The sequence below is a fragment of the Podarcis liolepis genome (assembly GCF_965112155.1).
Source record: "Podarcis liolepis genome assembly, chromosome: 5".
NCBI classification, from domain to species: Eukaryota; Metazoa; Chordata; class Lepidosauria; order Squamata; family Lacertidae; genus Podarcis; species Podarcis liolepis.
The window spans coordinates 74592487-74613187 of record NC_139556.1 but is presented as its reverse complement, the minus strand read 5'-3'; the positions used below and the strand labels follow the sequence as shown (position 1 = coordinate 74613187).

General features: G+C 42.3%; 2 protein-coding genes across 18 annotated transcripts in view; both read right to left on the bottom strand.

The window, feature by feature from the left end:
- Positions 1–3641, bottom strand: part of MFF (mitochondrial fission factor) — a 29398-nt gene extending 25757 nt beyond the window's left edge. For 6 of the 15 annotated variants that reach the window (XM_083506591.1, XM_083506594.1, XM_083506592.1 and 3 more), the window contains exon 1: positions 324–548. The gene's annotated coding sequence lies outside the window, so the exon portion shown is untranslated. Of the gene's footprint in view, positions 1–323 lie in introns of all 15 variants that reach the window. The other 9 variants (XM_083506598.1, XM_083506597.1, XM_083506589.1 and 6 more) reach the window with 6 other exon arrangements.
- Positions 3642–3711: 70 nt separating this feature from the next.
- COL4A3 (collagen type IV alpha 3 chain) overlaps positions 3712–20701 on the bottom strand; it is an 85816-nt gene continuing 68826 nt past the window's right edge. Inside the window, exons 38-52 of one of the 3 annotated variants that reach the window (XR_014526932.1) lie at positions 20564–20690; positions 19761–19841; positions 18041–18139; positions 17362–17412; positions 16940–17125; positions 16627–16757; positions 15508–15580; positions 13946–14017; positions 13663–13782; positions 12727–12825; positions 11248–11460; positions 10373–10553; positions 9409–9523; positions 8965–9137; positions 3712–6997 (exon numbers count right to left, since the gene is read on the bottom strand). Coding sequence is in view for 2 of the 3 variants with exons in the window: in XM_083506290.1 (XP_083362416.1) it covers positions 6913–6997; positions 8965–9137; positions 9409–9523; positions 10376–10553; positions 11248–11460; positions 12727–12825; positions 13663–13782; positions 13946–14017; positions 15508–15580; positions 16627–16757; positions 16940–17125; positions 17362–17412; positions 18041–18139; positions 19761–19841; positions 20564–20690 (1803 nt within the window). In the remaining variant the exon portion in view is untranslated. The remainder of the gene's footprint in view (positions 6998–8964; positions 9138–9408; positions 9524–10372; positions 10554–11247; positions 11461–12726; positions 12826–13662; positions 13783–13945; positions 14018–15507; positions 15581–16626; positions 16758–16939; positions 17126–17361; positions 17413–18040; positions 18140–19760; positions 19842–20563; positions 20691–20701) is intronic. The other 2 variants (XM_083506290.1, XM_083506291.1) reach the window with 2 other exon arrangements.

Genomic DNA, 20701 nt, shown 5'->3' with positions numbered 1-20701 from the left:
GCCTCGGCGACGGGGTTGGGGGCGAGGAATAACGGCAACGGCCGGGGAGGCGGGCTGAGGCAACGATTTGATAGGAACCTGTGTGGGCTGAGGGACCGTTATTTATGAGGAAGGGGGTTCAAAGATGGGGCGGGAATAACCCCCCCCCCCTCCCGCCAATGCTGAGGGAACCAGGCGCAACGGCGGTTGGACTCGGGCATCTGGTCGGCGGTGGGAGGTGTGTGTGCTAATTTCGCAGCTTCCTCCCCATTCCCGCGCCCCCCGCCACCGCCTCCTTCTGAGGGGAAGGGAAGGCCCAGACCAGCACTCTCTCCGGTTCTCACCCTGAGGCCAACGGGGAGGCGGCTTCTTGGGTCCCGGGTATCCACTCCGACCGCTTTGGTCTCGGTTCCTCTCTCTCTCTCTCCGGGGCCGTTAGCCAAAGGGCATCCAAGCAGCCCCTCGCCTACACAGCCCTGGAACAGAAGCAACGAAACGAAACAAAAAAAACCCCGACCCCGATTGGCCCCACAGAGTTGCCGTAACCGGCGGGGGGAAGAATGAGCCGTGACACCTCACGTGACGGGAAAAGGGGTGGGGAGGAAAAAAAGGTAGCCGGCAGGGGCTGAAGGTGCAGCGGCCATCTTTACTCTGGTCACGATTCTGCTTCGGAGGAAGCAAGTACCGTACCGTGGATTCATTTCCCTGCTGCTCCCGGCGATGCAGCGTGGTTTAGGTGATGAGACCCATGTGCTGTAAGAGAGCTCAGGCCCTTATATAAGTGTGGGGGATTTGGCTCATACGTGATGCTCAGCTTCAGTTTGCTGCGGAATTTGCAGATAGGTTTTTTTGATACACTGGCGGCTGCGGGCGGCGAAGACCTAGATATTCAGGGTTAAGAGCGGGGAAGGGAGCTTAATACAGTATCCTGCTAAGGTTTTGTTGTTTTGTAGATCCGCCCCACTTGCTTTCAAAGTAATATATCTTGTGCCCTCAAGCTTTCCCAACGTCAGGGTCTTTTCCAGGGAGTCTTCTCTTCTCATGAGGTGGCCAAAGTATTGGAGCCTCAGCTTCAGGATCTGTCCTTCCAGTGAGCACTCAGGGCTGATTGCCTTAAGAATGGATAGGTTTGATCTTCTTGCAGTTCATGGGACTCTCAAAAATTTCCTCCAGCACCATAATTCAAAAGCATCAATTCTTCGCCGATCAGCCTTCTTTATGGTCCGGCTCTCACTTCCATACATCACTACTGGGGAAACCGTAGGTTTAACTATAGGGACCTTTGTTGGCAAGGTGATGTCTCTACTTTTTAAGGTGCTGTCTAGGTTTGTCATTGCTTTTCTCCCAAGAAGCGGTATATGTATATGTATATGTATATGTATATGTATATACATGCGTTGCACGTTCGCATGCTCAGGGTGCTTCACGCACATTACAATCCTACGATAAAAGGTATATCAATTTTTATTATTTTCCAATATTGGAGTTAGGGCTGTGAGATTCGAATCTGTGCTTTCAAGCCGGTACACCCATACTTGGGAGGAAGCTCCACTGACCACTGTGAGAACAGGATGCTGGACTAGATGAGCCACTGCACTAGCCTGATCTTATAAACTTAGTGGGACTTACTTCTGAGTAGACTAGCCTAGGATGGTGCTTTTAACCATTATGCTCAGCGAGTGGGATTTCTTGCCTTGCTCTATAGTTCCACCCAACCCCCAGAAGTATGATCTCAGGAGATATTTCCTTTTAACTTCCACAAGCATAGGCACACTTCAACTAACTGTAAAATGAATTGCAGTCTTGTGTCTGCTCCCACTGAATTTAATGGGGCTTAGTTACATGTACGCTTGCATTGTGGTTACTGAATTACAGTACATGTATTCCTTTTGGAAATTTATCTGCTTGTGTATTTATAAGTTCTTTTTCAAAACATAATTCTCATGGATTATGTTATTCTCTTCCCTCTTACTTTCCTGTCAATCATTCATTTTGCTTCCACACAGAATAAGTAAAAAATAAGAGGGGGGCATCTCATTGTCTTTAGAGATTTTCTTGTACTCAGGTCTTGTTCTGAATGAGGCACTTATAATCAAACCCTTAAAAAGAAAAGGCTGGCACCTGAAATTTCCAGTGCCACCAGTACAGCCCATTTTGCAGGCAAAGAGGTTTATGACTGCTGCAGTGCTGTCCATTATTATTAGTACAGGTTAGGTGAGGCAGAGGCTGGTTTGGATTTCCAGCCAAAAGTTTTCCAAATAAACTACTCAGATTGCAAAAAAATGTCATGTTCTTTATATTGCCCCCTGCCAGCCCAAATCCAGCACTCAAATGTACACAAAAATGTTGTGCTCTATTAACTTGCATGCAGCCAACCTGCACTTTTAAATGTTTACAAGTACCACAAAATCAAAATTGTCCAAGGCTGCAGCCCTATGTACACTTGCTAGAGAGTAAGCACCCTTTAACTTAGTGAGACTGCTGAGTAACATGCATAAGACTAGGCTGGTAGTTAAAAAACTTAAGGGATAGCCAAACCATAACCGTTGGTAATCTGTAAAGAACTCCCTCCTTTGACAATTCCACTGATGCTGCTGAGTTGGGCTACAATTGTTACCATACGTGAATCCCATAGGATTTACTTCTGAGTTGTTAGGCACTGTTTGTTAACTAGCTGATGAATCAGTGTGTTTCAGATATGTTGTTGCATACACCAGATAGTGAGAGTCAAGTACATTAGCCAAAGCTGTTTAAAAGAACCTGTTAGTCTTTCCCTGTGATTGAGCTTCCTAAAGTTCTTTTATCAACATATTACAGGTGCTTCCAGTGATCTAAGATGCTAACTTTCCATAGCTGCCGTGTGATGCAAAACTCCAAATAAAAACATGCATTGAACACACAAAGGTTCTTTATTGGATACTAGCAGCTCAGGAATTCCAAGAAACAAAAAAAAAAATGATGCAGTTTTGAAGTCAGTCATTAAAATCAGTGGAGCTTGGAAAGGGTTAAGGGTTAATATTGATTCAAAATGGTGCCCAATTATATCTAAACATAAACAAAATCCTGATTTTGGATCTCAGGAATCATAATGCAAAATTTGGTTATGGTAACTGAAGAGGTGTCCAAATGCACATCAAACAGACAACCCCCTTTCCAAAATAAACAGTAGATGCTGTACATTTTTTTATTTATGGGAAGGATGGGAAACCTATAAACATGCAATGGTCTACTTGTTTTAGGGTTGCTTATTAGCCTGCCCTGGGATCAACTTTGGAGGTTTTCTGTAGGTGTTCAACAAATGAGATACAGCAGATGGGAATTGGGGAAAGAGCCCTCTCAGTGATTGTGCCTCATCTGTGAAATGGGAGCATCCAGGGAGGTTTCTTTTGACATCAAGCACAGGCTTCCTATGTTATCCCCCATCCCCCCCATCCTTTAAGAACTTTAAACTCTTAGCAAATTAGTTTGTATGCTGTTTTTAATTTGTATCTGCTATGTTCTCATCTTTTATTGCATATAAGCTTTCCTGCTAAATTTTAGTTGTAGCTGCATAACAATCTATTCTCTATGAAACATGTATTAAGCCAATAGTTAACGTTCAGGTAGATATTGGGGGCCCAGGAATTTATGTCCTTTCCCATGCATCTAATAAAAAGTCACTTTAAAAGAAGTTTGTGTTTGATTGATTTGTGCTATTGATAAGAGGCCAGAAAGAAGAATATAATTCAAAAATCTGTCCCACAAGACATTTTATTTACTACCAGAACATTTGCATTGACACATCCGATTGCTTGCAGTTACAGAGCATATGAAGTGTTCTTGCTCTACCATATAATGTAATTATCTGTGATGCTGTAATGATTCTGGGGTTGGCTTAAGCACTTAATTTTCAGCACAGCAAGCTTTGGCATCAGAATGATTTTGCAGCATTGTTATCACTAAAAGTCCACCATTAAAAGACAGACACCAGAGTAATATAACTTAAATAAAAATGTTTACTTGCAAAAATACCCATTAGTAATGAGGGGGAAATGGCGCACTTGTAGATCTCTAAATCCTTTATTTAGAATTATACATTTACACAAGTATGTAGATTAATGAGATAAGATTATTATTGTTAAATATTGCAGTGCTGATACTTGTGCAAAAGCATTGAGCAACCTTAATGTTAACGTTAATATTTTCCGTAATTCTTTCAAGTGCAATGTTATAAATACAAAACATTCAGAACTACACTTTTATACAAAAAACGTACATAAATTATAATAATATATAAAGACCCTGATCCAATTCCAGCTGTGCTTTGTTGCACACTAACGCAACTAGTGGCCCTAAACTGGGATTGCCTGTGCAGCCCCCATCATCAAGTTCAACAGGAATTGGATGTACCTTGTCATGAGTTTTTAGATCCAGATGGATATCTGCATTAGCTGTGCATGGAAGTCTCCTTTGCTGGATCAGAATGACGTACCTAAATTTGCACTCCTATACTCACTTTACCTGGGAACAAATCCCATTGAAGTCAATGAGGCTTTCATCTGAATAGACACATATAAGAGTGCTCTGAAAGCCCATTGAATACAGTGTGACTTACTTCTGAGTAAATGCATAGGGTTGCAGAGTCAGTTTACTTAAACCACAGGTTCTATATAAACATTTCCCCAGACAGTACCACTTGAATTTGCTGAAAAGCTATTACCTTTAGCTGCTTGGGTTTCACTGGATGGACTCTGATTAAATTTGGCTGATGTTTTCAACCACCATTTATGTCCACAAAAGTTATTATTATTAGATTTATTATCCACCCTTCACCATAAGGCCCCATGGTGGGTCACAACAATGTACCGTAAAATACAAACAATAAAACAGTTTATAACAAATTAAATGTGCAGATACTACCTGATACCTTATAATAGAGACAAAAAGGAGAGGTTTTGCATTTCTTGCAGTGGCTAAAGTACCATACAAAATATTCTTATGGGAGATCCCATTTAAATTTGGTGCACATTTCTGACATCATACTCCAGCCTCATTCTGAATAAGCCTATTCAGCCTCAAAATAAAAATAAAAATTACAAGCACAGTTTCAACACATAGTACAATACTGTATACTAATGATTTGTGCTACATATACAGGCTGAATGAAAACCAATTTTCTTCCATTTCAGTTTCTGGTTGATTATTCTTGTTAAGGGTTATCAGGAGAGTGACCATTTATAGTTTGTCAGTTCTGCCGCAGTAGCCTCAGGCTGGAGCCGTATTAGGTTAGTCATACCTTAGTCCCAAAGGGATTTAAGGTACTCATGCTTCCCTTTTATTTCAATGGGATTAAAGCATAGCTAGCTTAATCTGGAACCAATCCAAAGGCAGCATAAATCACGTAAGATTTGCATTTTTTAGGACTCGTTTAGTAAGGCTGGCCAAACTACTAACTGAAGTTAGTAGGATCCATTAAATAGGCAAATGTATCACGGATTTATTTAGAGGGCAACTAACCTACAAGTTCATCTTGTAAATTTCTATTGCACTGCTATGAATATGTTATAAAATTCTCTTTCTTTGCCAAAGGAAGGGCGACTGGAGAATTATAATTCATTTGATGAACTTTCGAAAGTTTCATGCAGCCCCCTCCCACTTAATTGCTTGTTGCGCCAGAGTTTCAACTTAAATAATATCTGCTTTGGCAACACTTATGTAAACCAACACTACCCTGATTGCTCCATTTTGCAGGTAGAAAAGCACAAGAAAGGCAGCTTGAGCTGTCTTTTTCTAGAGTAAAAAGACCAGCGATGCTCTAGTTCAGATTTATACGGACCCAGGAGTTGGCAGAGTTCAGAAGGTGACAACCTTTTAGTACTGCCAACACAAACAATTTACTCCAAGAAAGTGCTTTGCATTTTACTAAAAACAAAAGCTAAAATATTGCACTATTTCAAATTCCATTATAGTACAGCATTGGTATCTTCAAGTTTACTGTGCAAATACAGTTTGGCTTTAGTTAAGGCACCTGTGAAACTGTAGAGGAAAAGAACACACGCCACCTAGTGTTGGAAACAGAAAGTGGAGGGAAGGCATAGTATCTGATCCCAGCATATCACATTCATGTGCATTTTGGATAGTTTCACTCTGTGAGTGGAATTCAGTGTCATATTAAAGGCAATTGTTCTGTAAGCACAAATATTTCTGCCTGCTAGGTGGAATGATCATCTCTCTCCTCCCCTGCGACCCATTCCGGGGGTTCTCCTGACCCGAGCAGATGCTTGCATGGGAAGATTCATAGAATTTTAGAGCTGGAAGGGACCCTGATGATCATCTAGTCGAACCCCCTGCAATGCAGGAACATGCAGCTGTCCCATACGGGGATCGAACCTGCAACCTTGGCATTATCAGCACCGCACTCTAACCAACTGAGCTATCCAAGGAAGAAGAGAGTGGGGAAGTCCCATTGCCCTAGCAGGACTTGTTGCACTGGCTCCCACCAGCACAACAACTCACTTGAGTCCGGCCTTGTGTTATACTGTAACTGCTGGAATAAACTAACACAGAGAATGATGCCTGGGCCACTTGTGCTTTATTATCAGCTAGCTACCTTCAGTAAGAGTGCTGCTGTATGCTGGTTCATCCTAGAGAGCAGGGTCACATGTCTGGTCAGGCAGGGGGCTACTTTTCTCTTTGTAAAGGGGAGAGGAGATTGAAAAGATTCCAACAGTTACACTAAAGCAGCAGAGAGTGCAACTGTATCCGACATACAAATGAGTGGCATGCTTGGTCCAGAAGTTACCTTTCCCCTTCACTTTGCTTCCACTACTTTGTGGAGTGCGTTCTCATCTCTGCAGCTTTTAAAACACCATATTACAAGTTCACAAAACCTTTTTGGTTTATTTTAGTTTGGCGACACAAAACTGGAGCTTCGTTCTCTAATGACAGTTCTGTTTAGCTGGGTCTCCTCATGCAGACTTGGCAGCGACTTATGATTTTTTCCATTTCTCCAGCTTTCAGAGTCTGCGACAATGGTTTCCTTAAAAAGAAAAAAAACCATGCACATTCTATAGGGAAGGAAACTCTCCGTGTTAAAGAAAAACAAGAGGCTGGTAAACACAGTGATTCCACAAAAGTATGAGTCACTGGCTGCATTCCTACATAACACTAAACTGTGGTTTAGTGCTACGTGCAAAAGCTAAAACAAACCTGAGCAAATCCCTTGGCTTATGTACTCTGCTGCCCCTTCTCCTTCCGCATTTGGTCTCACTTTCAGAAAATCCCAGTTTGCTATGCCATATTAACCAGAGAAGAGGTTTAAAACAAAGGTTGGTTAATCATGCTCTGAAGTTTTCTTAGTTTGAAATTGAATACTTTGTTTTAAACTACAACAGCCTGGTTCACACATCATGCTATACCACTGTTTGGCTTAGTGTGGTGTGTGAATCATTCCATGGTTCATATGATATAACAAGCCAGGATTCACTGAAAGTGAAACTTAACACAACCGAAGTCTCCTGACTACACAGGAGGTAGAACAAGAGGGAAAAAACAAGCTCAAGGCTTTGCTTGGGCTTATTCCACATCATGTATGTTGCACTAAGTGGCTTAAACCACAGCCATTAATAACAAACTGATCATAGCAGTGTCTACTTAAATGGGACCCACAATAGCAGGCAGCTAGCAAAGGACAAATGTTTATGTGCTTGTACATGTTAGCAGTGCATGAAAATGTTTAAATGTACGTATGAAAATGTCTCCGCATAAAAAACAGGCTGCTAAACACAGTGGTTCCACAAAAGTATGAGTCATTGGCTGCATTCCTACATAATGCTAAACTGGTTTAGTGCTACATGCAGAAGCTGGAACCAGTGGCAGGAGGAATAGGAATAGGTGATTATAGTGAAGAAAAACACTGGTTCAATCTGCATCTATGAAACTCAGGATTATAGTAATCAGTATTATCTCAAAATGCAAGGTTATAAACAATTAAATTGCCATGCCACAAAAAGGTACCGCACACTACATGTTAAAGAGGTACAGAGGCAGCCAAATTAATGGCACACTCCTGTAAGTTGTGGTAGTGGTTACATGGTAGAGGCTCACAGGATCCTACATGGTAATCCTAACAAAGGCTTATGGAGATGGCTGCTCTCCTTATGCTAGTGCTGCTTTGGTACTGATGCCACTTTTGCTCCTGTGCCGGTGCCAGCACCCCAACACATACAATTAGAATAATAGATTCTATACAAATAAGTTTATGCAGCTATTGACAGGGTGGAACAGCTTAAGAGGTATGGGCTTTGCAGGAGGCATTCCATTGTAGTCAACATAAGGTAAAGGTAAAGGGACCCTTGACCATTAGGTCCAGTCATGACCGACTCTGGGGTTGTGGCACTCATCTCGCTTTATTGGCCGAGGGAGCCGGCATACAGCTTCTGGGTCATGTGGCCAGCATGACTAAGCCACTTCTGGCGAACCAGAGCAGCGCATGGAAACGCCGTTTACTTTCCCGCTGGAGCAGTACCTATTTGTCTACTTGCACTTTGACATGCTTTTGAACTGCTAGGTTGGCAGGAGCTGGGACCGAGCAACAGGACCCTACCCCGTCGCGGGGATTCAAACTGCCGACCTTCTGATCGGCAAGCTCTGTGGTTTAACCCACAGCACCACCCGCGTCCCTGTAGTCAACATAGTGCTAGTTTGGCTAGTGCAAATATTTTTCCTTGCACAACAGAATGATCTCCCCCTCTCCTCCCCCCAATGTGCTGCCTAAATCCAGGGTACACACCAGGGGAAGGAGAGGGGGTGACCCAACCCCTTGTGCTGGTAGTTAACCTTGTGCTAGCATGGAAATGTATTTGAATACTGCCCTCCGTCTTCAGTACTGATACGAGTGGAGCAGTTGCTGCTTTCATTGAGCTTTTTTTGTTGGTACCAGAGCTCCTGCTGCATTAGCTGTTCTCTTGTGGTGGCTCATTCACAAAGGAAGGTTAGTTAGCATACCTGAACATTCTTCTTGGGTTTATTGAAGCCAGCCAGAAGCTGTAGGAGTTTGAGTAATAATTGCATGTCCCTCGGCCATGGCATTCAATAAATGGAATGGCGTGAAATTTTTCCAAGCATGATCCTGGAGACGCCAGCGCTTGTCCAGAAGCTTCTGAGCCTGCACCTGTGTACTGTGAGCATACATGTCTTCCATGAAAACCTGATCACTGGCAAATTTTTGACGATATGAAATCCACAGCTTAAAACTGAGGCACTAGTTGTATCCCAAAATGCAGGAAACAGAGTTGCCCATAACAGGTTTTATATAGCAGTTTCTAATTTTTGCCAGTAACATGGTTATACCTTTTACTGGCTACTATTAGGAACTGTTCCCCCACCCCTTCCTACCATATGACTACTTCCAAAGTGCAGTGAGATCCCCCCCGCTTTTTTCTTTCTTACCATGACAAAAGAATACCCTTTCCAAACAGACTGCCAGCCTTGAGGACATGGTGGAACTGAAGTGGTTTGGCTGTGAACTGCTATCATCACTGCAGGGCCTTCGCAGACAGTGCATCTACAACATGGCACACAAAGTCATTAGGCGGGAAATAGGCAAGGGCTCGTTTAGGATGCAGCCCACAAATTGACTTTTAGCTTTTCACTTTCCCTCTTTCCTGTATTTGCCTTCAGTTATGTTGCTATGTAGCCAAATCTAACTAACAATGACATCATTGCTATTAGGAAGAAACTCTACTGTCCCAACAAAACAAAACGGTACTAAAGAGCAGGGCTGCAAAGGGTCACCCTCTAGAGTACTGCCACTTGAATGCCACTGCTGCTGGTGGTGGGGTGTGAAGCGTAGGTGGGTTCCCACAAGGCAAGACATAGTGATAATAGCAAGAACCTTTACTGAACTACAGAACTGAACAATAGGGGCAAAGCAACTGCTTATATACATTTCTGGAGGCCTGGGCCACTCCCACTCCCAACGTGATTGGCTGTCTAAACTTCCAAGCTGCAAATCATAAGACAGAATTTAAGAGCCAATGGCAGAGGCCAAAATCCTGAAATGTTCTGTGATTGGATATCATGTATTGAATCAGAACACAGGGGCTCAGAATCCTTAGTCCAGACTCAAGATCAGGCAACACACACCACTGAATACATAACAGCGTGGCATCTTGGAAAATGGGCACCTGGTTGGCAATGAACAGGTGCCTGGTGGGGTGACAATTTTCTGCCCTCCATGCCCCCACTGCCTTAGCAAGTTGTGTCAATTTGCACAATGATTGGGCTGGCCCTGACCTTCTCCACAAATCTGTACTAGAAACAGTTGACAAATCATAATCTACAACACATTTATCCAAAACAAATGAGCAAACAAATCCATGTGAAAACACAAACAGAAAAGGAACACAACTACTACCTGCTAATATAAGGCTCCAAAGCTTTCCCAGAAATTGGTGCCATATCTAATGGCATTGGCTCTGCCGTTGACAGCCAGTATGAATAGTCATTGCGAGAAGCAAATCTGCAAACGTTACTGGGATTACATAATAAAAAAGGCATGGTGGTAAATCTCTGAAGGCAGCTACCGGCTGAACCTAGAAGATTCAGAAGAGAAGCTATGATGAGCTTCTTTGTATAGATCTGTTGCAAAATCCGATTTATAGTACAGTAATAAGCAACTGAGACGCTGTAATAGGGGCAACTTCAGAATAACTAGGGGTGGCAAAGTCCCTTTATTAATGCAGAAAGGTTTTAATCCATGCTATTAAGCACCTAAATATAGTGTGACTGGAAGATAAGGGAGTGGGAAATATTTTGGAGATTAGACACTACCGTTGGAATCATCCCTCCACTCTAACAAAGGAAATGAAATTGCATGAGATAAAACTTTAAAAGTCGGAAACGATGAGAAGTCAATGTTGCAGCACTTCTGTAACATTTCTGCAACAGCTGTAATAAAGGAGCATACAATATCATGTAAAGAAATGCAGATAGGAACTGAAGTGGCTAAAGGAAAATGTAGTGTCTCTGCTACGCTATTATTTTCCAGGAGTTCTCATCAAGAGAAATAACTATAGGAGGCTACTTTTTCAGGTCTGTTCAAATAAGCACAATCTGCTCCAGGCTGAGTAGCATTAAAAAAATACTTTTCCTTACATAATTATGTAATCTAAGCCAGGCACTGAGATTTTTTTATTCTGTGTAACAACAGAGTTGGTATGGTTGTCCTGCTGAATAAAAATGTCCCCTTTAAAAGAAATCAACTGAAGCATATATTTATAAAAGTACCAAGATCTTGCCCATGTGCTTGCTCGTTCCCTTGTACAAATAGGAGAGAATAACCACTATAGATTTGAGATGTCCCAGATGGACATGACGGAATCTCTGTTGACTGGCTGTGCCGGGAAAAGATGAAGCCCCTTTTGACTGGGCCAGTGAAGCAACTTCCTGGGAATCCAGGGAGTCCCTTATTACCAGGAAACCCAAGCATTCCAGGCAAACCTAAAATAAAAAATAAATAGGTAAGACAAACAAACAAACCAGGTGTATTTGTGTTTTCATATCTGAGAGAGCATGCATGTCAGGGTAGGATATGTCATTTTGGCTCCATGTGCCAGATCTTTATCAGGATCAGCCTCAAGGGGCAAATTTGATTGGTGCGGGACTGCCCTCCTCCATTCAAAATCACCTGTGTGGTTTTGCAAGTCTTATCAGGAGGGAGGATGCCTCAAATGGTGCTTTGCAGCCATTTTGCTCTGGGTCTCTTTAAGCAGGTGGATGGCAGCCGTGGCAGTGAGGGAGGGATTCCCCCATCTCCCCACCACCACCCATCACTAGGCAAAGGGCAAAGGGCTCTAATTTTTCTTCATCAACTGATAAGTGGGAATTAAATCCTGTGTGATCCAGGGCAGCACAGCCAATGCGAGATTAAACCCTGCCCTCCCATCCATCACCAGTGATGTCAGCTGATGGGTGGGTACACATGGTTTAGGAAAAACGGCATGGAATAGCCAATTGGACCCCATGGAGGCAGAGGTTGGCCCATGGGCTGGGGGTTCCCCACCCCTGCTGTATGTGAACACAAATTGCACAATTATCATATCTTGGCCAACCTGACCTTGTGGTATCAACACATTAGACAAAAAAAAGTCACTGTTGGCATACGGTTAGACTTGCCAGATCAAAGAAGGAGAAATAAATTTTACAGAGCAACCTGGTTTTTGTTTTGTGGTGATAGTCTGTAATACAACAAACTGAATGTGAAAGGAAACATTTCTGGGAAAGTGTTAATAATCTAAGGACTGTGGCAGTGCCTTTGTATTTTAAAAAAATGACATCTTCCCTGGCACTACAGACCAATGAAGTAGCTGGAGAAAGCTTCCAGTATTCTACAAATTCTAGACAAACTAAAGAGGGGCAGAGCAATCCTAATGAGGAACCATGAGTCATGGGGTGGTGGATTTATCACTACAGCCGCAGCCCAATCCTGCTGGCCTGGGAAGAAGGATGTGGAAGCAGTGTCCCCTCTACCTCGGCCGCCCCCGGTTGAAGTCAAAGGCAGGTGCGCTATCTGGGGGGAGGGGGGCGAGGACCAAGGGCTCCCTCAAATTTTTCAAGAAGGGGGTCGGGCCCCCTCAAAATTCAACGGTGGCCAATGCACTGCCTACAAGGGATCTTCAGGTATTGCAGGCCTGTGCACTCAAAACTAACTAATGACACAAATGTAATTATTACAGTGTAGCACTATCTATATCTTATTTACAGTACCTTTCGGGCCTTGAAAACCCTTGTCTCCTTTTGGTCCAGGTGGTCCAGGTATGCCAGGTATTCCAAGACGACCTAGCTGGCCCTTTACACCTGGAGGTCCTGGATTCATATAATAAAGCACATGTTAGCATATAGTAAGGTATCTATGTAGGCACCCTCTGGATTTGTCCTCGGGTTTCAATAACCTATCTGATTTTGAAGCAAACAAGGAATATTTAGATAGCAGGAATATTTTGCTGTGTAGGACATGAGTGACTATTTACAGTAATGAAAAACACCTGTTTGTTGCTTTAATATACATTTCAATTTCCAATGCCTTTTTAAATAAATAAAATAAATAAAAGGTCCTTCCAAGGCTCGTATTATGTTACTCGTATATAACATTCTGGGCTTAACATTTTAATATATTTTAATGTTTCAAAAGCTTTAGTATTTTGTTGTTAGTGCTAGTTTGTTGCTAGTTGCTATTGTTAACTTTTATCATTATTTGTATGCTGGAAGCTGCCTTGAAAGGGTTTGACCTGAAAACAGAGCCTAGGAATAGTTAAATGAATAAATGCAACTGGATTGCAAATTGCTGCAGATCTATGTGCCCCACTGTGTTTATCTATGCCAGGACAGAGGAATCTTTTTCCATCAAGGGTCACATTTCCTTCTGGGCCACATACCAGCAGTGGGTGGAGCCAGAGAAAAACGTGGGCATAAGAACAAATGCCAACTTATACAGTAGTCTAGTCTCTGTCTCTCTGTCTCTTTCTCACCTTTCTCTATCTATCCAGACAAGCAAAAGGCATGATAAGAGTTAAAGGACCTATTCTAGCCAGGGCAAAAACTTCTATGGTGCCATGTCTTAGGTTATGCAGGACATGTCATCTGGCCCTGATGTTCCTCTCCTCTATTAAATAAAACAGAAGGGAGATATTATGAAACTTGTACCTGGCGGCCCTGGTGGTCCTCTGGGACCTGGATCACCTGGGCTTCCTAAGTTTCCTGGAGGTCCAGCAGGTCCTGGGTTTCCTGGGAAAGAGACAGCGGCCACGGGTGCTCCAGGTGGACCTAGTAAATGAATGGATAAACAACTATTGTTGGTTATTGTATTAAAAAACAAAGGAGATGAGGTGGGAAGGTAGACCTAGAGAGATGATGAGGATATGCAAATCCTGCCTTCCTACCAAAGGAACCACGGGCAGCTTTATAGATACCGGTCAAGTATACTCACCAGGTGGTCCCGTTGACCCTGCAGCTCCTGGTACTCCTATTTGCCCAGGTGGCCCTTGATTACCCATTTCTCCTGAAAAGAAGACCTGACATTATTAGACATGAGACAGTCTTGTTAAGAGTTGTTATGAATGATGTTCATAATAATAGGTAGTTGTTTTTTTTTAAAAAAACACCTGGAAGCTGTCTTGGGGGCCACATAGAAATGTTTGTAGGCCAGATATGGCCTGTAGGCTGCAGGCTAGCCACTCCTGATCTAATCTGCGCAATCTCCCAGCAACTAATATGAAGTATATTAATACTGCAATCCTAATACATGTTGATTCTGAAGCAAGCTGCACTGAGTTCAATGTGACTTATTTTCAGATAACTATGTATAGCAAGGATAGGGCCCTCCATATGTTGCTGGACCACAATCCCATCAGTGCTGACCATTGGCCAGGACTGATGGGAAATGTCTAGCAACATATGGAGGACCAGAGGTTTCACATTTCTAGTGCATAGAATTGCAGCCTAATATTGATTTTGTATCAAATAAATACAACTTGCAGCATCCAATTGATGCTCTGGTGCTCACTATTGTACCCTGTTTAATTGTTTCTCCCCTTAACTTGCATTAAGAAAACAACGACAGCTGTAACCTAGTTAAGAACTGAATTATCACATTCCAAATGCTTCCTGTTGCTTAGCTCAAAGGCTCATTTCCAAAGCAGCTGCACAGCAGGATACTTAAAAAGGAAAACTTTCCCCTTAACTGGTCTATGTCCAAAGGCAAAGAAGAAAAAGAAGGAGGGATTCATCCTACTTAGTCATGGGTGGCAGCTAGTTCTTTCTACACTGCACTGTTAGGAAGGCAGGTAGGCGCAAACCTTGTCTGCCGTTCAACTGCTGGTCCACACAAGGGAGGGGACTCTGGCAATATCATTCCCCAGAAACAGTTCACCTAAGGAGTGGAACTGCAACAATACTAGGAAGCATGTGAAGGAGGTCAGGCCAGGCCTGCAAGGATGACCCAGTATAACCAATATGGTGTTCCCGCTGGTGGTACACCTGTGCAGCCCCAACCTCGCCAACTGCCTCGCTCCTCCTGGTAAGCTGTAGTGAGTGACTTCACTGCTGGGAGGCTATTGTTGCAGTTCTGCTTTGCTGGGTGAGCCGCTCCTGCCATTCTCTGCATCCTTCCCACCCTTCCTGGTCCTGTTTCTCCTCTTCCTTGTTTCTATTGCCTGATCACCTGCCCTCTCTAAATCAGTGTCAGTAGTGAGAAGACGGAGAAACATCCTGCACTTGCCTTGCATTCTCCCCCTGGACAGCTGTGTGAATTGGGAGAGGGCAAATGAGCAGCAGAGTCGCTGCGTAAGGTGGGACCCATTCATAGCTCCTCGCCCAAGGCCTCCCAAAACCTGGAACCTGCACTGCAAAATGCTAGCAACAAACCAACCACAACTCCAGAGCTCTGCCACCTTTCTACCCCTTATTCTATGGAAGAAGCTCTGTGTCCACTGCATGCCAGCCTCTCTTTTGTATAAAATAACAAGGTGCTTTACAAAGTTAGTCAAATACCTTTGATGCCTGGGAATCCGGGGAAGCCAGGTTCACCTCTAGGACCTTGATAGCCAGGGATGCCTTCAATTCCCTGTAGGACAACAAGATGAGAAAAATAATCTTGTTTCAGTAACTGTACTCAAGCTAGACTTTCTTGTTGGTTTTCAGCAGTTTCTGTGAGCAGGGAGAGGTTGGAGGCAGAGAAAGGCAAAATGAGACAACAGTCTGGCTGCGGGGCATTTGCAGGGGAGAATTCGGCAAGTTCATGAGTTGTTACTCAAATCTTTCTCTCACTTGCTGATATCCCCTGTAAGTGAGAGAACAGATTTCTGTAACAGACTTCTATTATCTCAGCAAAAGCAGGGTTGCAACTGGTTGCATTTTGTGATAATTTCAGGTGGCATGTCTAGCACCACCCAAATTCTTACTGTTCCTGGAAAGACAGTGTTGCTGCAAGATTCTCCTACTGTTAGAAAGAGACACTGTTGGCAAAATCAGTAACGATTTTGAGTGGTCTGCTATTTCCCCAGTTATTTTAGTAAGGCAAATATAGCTGAATTTCAATCAACAGCAGATTAGCCAAGAGGCAGATTTCTGAATAAGTCTCAAAAGTTGCAGCATTAGAGTGACTAGACTTAATGAGAGGAGAACTTCTTTTACTGAAGTCCTCAGAGTTAAAATGGTGCTTATCCATAGGATAAGTGTGAAAGACTGCAAACTAGATATTCCCCTAACTGTTGATAAATATCCTGGCATTGATAAAATAAAGCACAATATCTCATTACTGAAATATGAATTTGTTTGAGGAGGTCTGGGAAATAAGTTATGAGAAAATAAGTTGTGAAATTTATGTGTTTTTAATGTTTTTATGTTTGCTTTTTTCTTTTTGTTTGTAAAAAAATGGAAACTCTAATAAATATTTTTTTTAAAAAAAGAAATATGAATTTGTTTAAATGAACCAATAGCTGTATGATATAAAAATAAGTGAAATCTCCTAGGTGCCTACACACTGATGCTCACATCTCATTTTTCTATTTTGTAGTAATTTTGTTTTGGTTTCTTTGCTGAAATGTGTTGCAGCCTACAACCAAAGGTTAAAATAGTGAGTGGATAATTAATTGTAATTATTTCACTTACTGCTGGCCCAGGTAGACCAACGTCACCTCTAGTTCCTGGCGGGCCTGGTAAGCCATCATTTCCTCGAACACCTTTATTTCCTTTAATACTATAGCTAGGGAGTCCAGCAGGTCCTGGAATACCAGGGACACCTGTATCGTTTTAAAAAGGAGATAGTTTTATAATACATACAACAGGAAATTGTTTTTATACCAGGAATTGTGTGGAATTCAGAGAGGCACAGCCTACATTATAACTGAGACAGCCTAACTTAAGTATTATCTCACAGTCTCTATTTTACTTGTGTTAGGTATGATAAAATAACAGTTCCTACCTGGTTTTCCATCAGGACCAGGGGGGCCTCTGTTTCCTTTTTGGCCAGTAATTATTGCACCTGGTTTCCCGGGAAGTCCTGGTTGTCCAGGTAAGCCTGGAGGTCCAATTGGTCCCTGGTCTCCCATGCTGCCTTTAATACCTGGTGGCCCTGGTATACCAGGCACCCCAATGTCTCCTTTGACACCTATGCAGTATTTAAACAACCATTAGGTACAGGTTAGTCAACTTTAATATACTTTTAAAGAGGCATGACACATTTTAGGTGCATGGCAACCAAAATCAAAAAGCAATAGACAAGTAACATTTTGAAGTAAACTGGTTTACTCTGCACTTAAGCAGACAGAATTAAGCTCGTTTTAAGACTTACAGTTCTGACTTTCACCCCCCCCCCAAAAAAACCCCACAACAATTTAATTTTACCTTTAGGACCAGGAATGCCTGGAGGACCAGGAATTTGCTGTCCTGGAGAACCTGTATTCATAATTGTTTTCATTACAAATGCAGAACAAAAGTACAATACAATACATTGCAAGAACGGGAATAGAAACATAGCTGAATACAATACTGAAAGTCCTTATTTCTAGGATTCACAAACATATATCTAATCCAGTAACAAAGTATTTGCACATATTTGCTTGTACCATTACTGCATTACACATTCTAGCTGATATTAACCAATGTATTACTAGTTCTAGGTCTTATTCAGGATCCCTCCTTTCAAATACTCCAAAAGTGCAGCTTTAGAAGCAAATGGAATGTCAGGCTCAGTTATCTTCCCCAATATTTTCCTCTTAACAAACCCGAATAACTGAAAAAGATCTGTACCTAGCAGCTGACATCTCCAGTTATCATCCAAATCACTCCTATTTGTGTGTTGTTGTTGTTTTAAAAGAATCAAAACTGAAACTTTTAGTAATTATCAAACTACTTTGAAAACTTGATCAATACATTACTTATTTTTAATCTGCAATAAACGCAACAAAAAGTTAAAAATGTGAGTGCTTTTCAACAGTATAAATTTTGACATGGCATGAATTCTGTAATGACCCCCAAAATATTAGAACATATTGAAACAGAATGAACGTTATTAATGGGATACCTTGTGCTCCCTTCTCTCCTGGGGGTCCAGGGATACCATCCTGTCCTTGGCTACCCTTCATACCGGGTGGTCCATCATCACCCAGTAACCCAGGTGAACCTGAGGATGATGTTGAAAATTTAGCCTTGATGAAAAAATATTATACACTTTATTTGTCAGTTTGTGGTTGATGGTTTTATTATTCTTAATATGGATAAGTTAGAATGACAATTTACTTTATAATAATTTAAAAAGTTACAATATTATCAATTAATTACGTTGTCATATTAGGTTTTGAAATGATCTAATATTGGTGCATCATTGTAGTGATGTGTTGATCATTCACATATTATTCATTACTTAAATGTGCATGCCACTCTTAGGTACAAAGCGGCTCACAACACAACGAAAAGAATGGGAAAGCTCGCATTTTCTATTGTGAGCAGGAGAGTGGCCCTGGAGGATTAATGAGAGGCTTTTGTTGGAGCACTTCATGGTATAGGATAAAGCTGCCAGGAACTGTGCTTTCCTATTCCACAGTGATCCACCCACATTTCCCATGGCACCAGTGGAAGATAGGTGATCAGCAACTGTGGTTGCTCTTGTGCCTCCTTGCTGTTGGTATCATCTGCCATTATCTCAAGGGAGCCATTGTGGTATAGTGGTTAAGAGCGGTAGACTCATAATCTGGTGAACCTGGTTCGCATCTCCGCTCCTCCACATGCAGCTGCTGGGTGACCTTGGGCTAGTCACACTTCTCTGACATCTCTCAGCCCCACTCACCTCACAGAGTGTTTGTTGTGGGGGAGGAAGGGAAAGGAGAATGTTAGCCGCTTTGAGACTCCTTAAGGGGAGTGAAAGGCAGGATATCAAATCCAAACTCTTCTCTTCTTCAAGTTGAAGGAGAGGCGTAGGCAGTAGGAAGTAGGAAGGAACAACTGCTCATCCACCCTTTCCCTCTGGTCAGTATTGAGGTTTGTGTCCAGAGAGAAAACCTATGTGACATATAATCCACCAAGTGAAATGTTATCAGTGAAATATGGTGGCTCAGCAGGAATTTGGCAAACCTCCTAGTTTGACAGTTTGCCTAGAACTGCAAAAAGAGATGGGGTGGGTATGAGTATGTGTGTTTTTCTCAAGCTGCACAATACAGGGCAGATGGGCTGCATGTAACTTTCTGAGTCACAATTTGCTGCTCTGCTGCTTAACTGTAGCAGTCAGTTTCATAGGATCACAGAGTTGGAAGAAAACTTCTGGTCATCTAGTAGCAATCCCTGCTCAGCACAGGGTTTGTAATGCAGCATGCAAGTGATCCATTCCAAACAATGTAAGTAGGAAAAGACAGCTGCCTAGCTTCTGGTTAAATACCTCCTGCAAAATAGAGCCCACAGTGGAAAGTGTGTACCTTGAAAAATATAGGCAAGTTCTAGAATTGGCCAGTACAAATTCTGGCCCACCAGTGGGAAACCTCAGTGATAGAGACCAGAAGAGATGAAGCAGCTTTTCATTGAAGTATAAAGAAAAAGCTATGAAAAACGAAAACATTATGGATTGCATCCAACTTTACACTCGGAATAGAGCCATTGATATTAATGAACCTAAGTTAGTCTATTAACTTAAATGAGTCTATTTTGAGTAGGACCAGCATTGCTTATCACCCACTGATTTTTCTTCAACAGTGAGAAAAACAGGAAAAATAAAGACAGAAAAAGAACTACAAATAGGCAAACAAGCAACAGACCTGGAGAGCCTCTGATGCCATTTTGTCCTGGTAATCCTTTAGTACCTTTAGTACCATTACTGCCAGTAGGTCCTGATTGTCCTGCAAAGGAGAGAACGAGCAAGAGAAGAAATGCAACTTTCATTTGTGAATGTATGCTCTTTATACATCTAACACAGAGACCATTGCTGAAGCAGCTCCATCAACTTCAGTAAAAATACATTACTCCCAATTACAGTGCTCTCTGTTCTGAACTGTGCTGTACTGAGCCCTGCTTATTTAAATGAGAAACTCAGGATTTAAGGGAGCCATCAATAGCAGAAGAGTGTATTTTGGATCATTGTATTAACACACACACCGCTTTGTATCTCTTTTGCACAATGGGTTTTACTTCCTCCCTGATTTGATATTCAGTTGTTCAACCAGCTGCATGGGAAGTTATTACCTAGATCAGCTTTGTATTAAAATAGCCCAAGGAGAACCTGTGCTGTATGAGTGAAACAGCATTACTGAATAATATGATTTCCATGGCATTATACTGTTTCTGTTAGCGTGCATTCAGATGGAGCATCAATCACAAGCCACAAGGGCACTGTTCATGATTCCTAGGATGATTGCTACTGGTTCAAATGGCAGTTCAGGGTCAAGCAGGAATGGCATCAGTTGGCAGTGTTTGAAGTATTTCCTGTGGCACAAAATCCCCAGGCTAGCTGGTACCTTTTCCATAGAAAGAAGCTGCTTACAGTAGTTGCAGTTTTAGTTCACTTAGAAATTATAATCCACTCTTAACGCTTTGCACTGGTGCCTAAAAACACACACTTCACCTGGAATTCCTGGTAAACCAGATTCCCCTCTGTTTCCAGGTAGTCCAGGTTCTCCGAGAAGCCCTGGCCGGCCTGGTGATCCACTTTCACCTTTTCTTCCTCTTTCTCCTGGGAGACCTGGATCACCCTAGCAAGCAT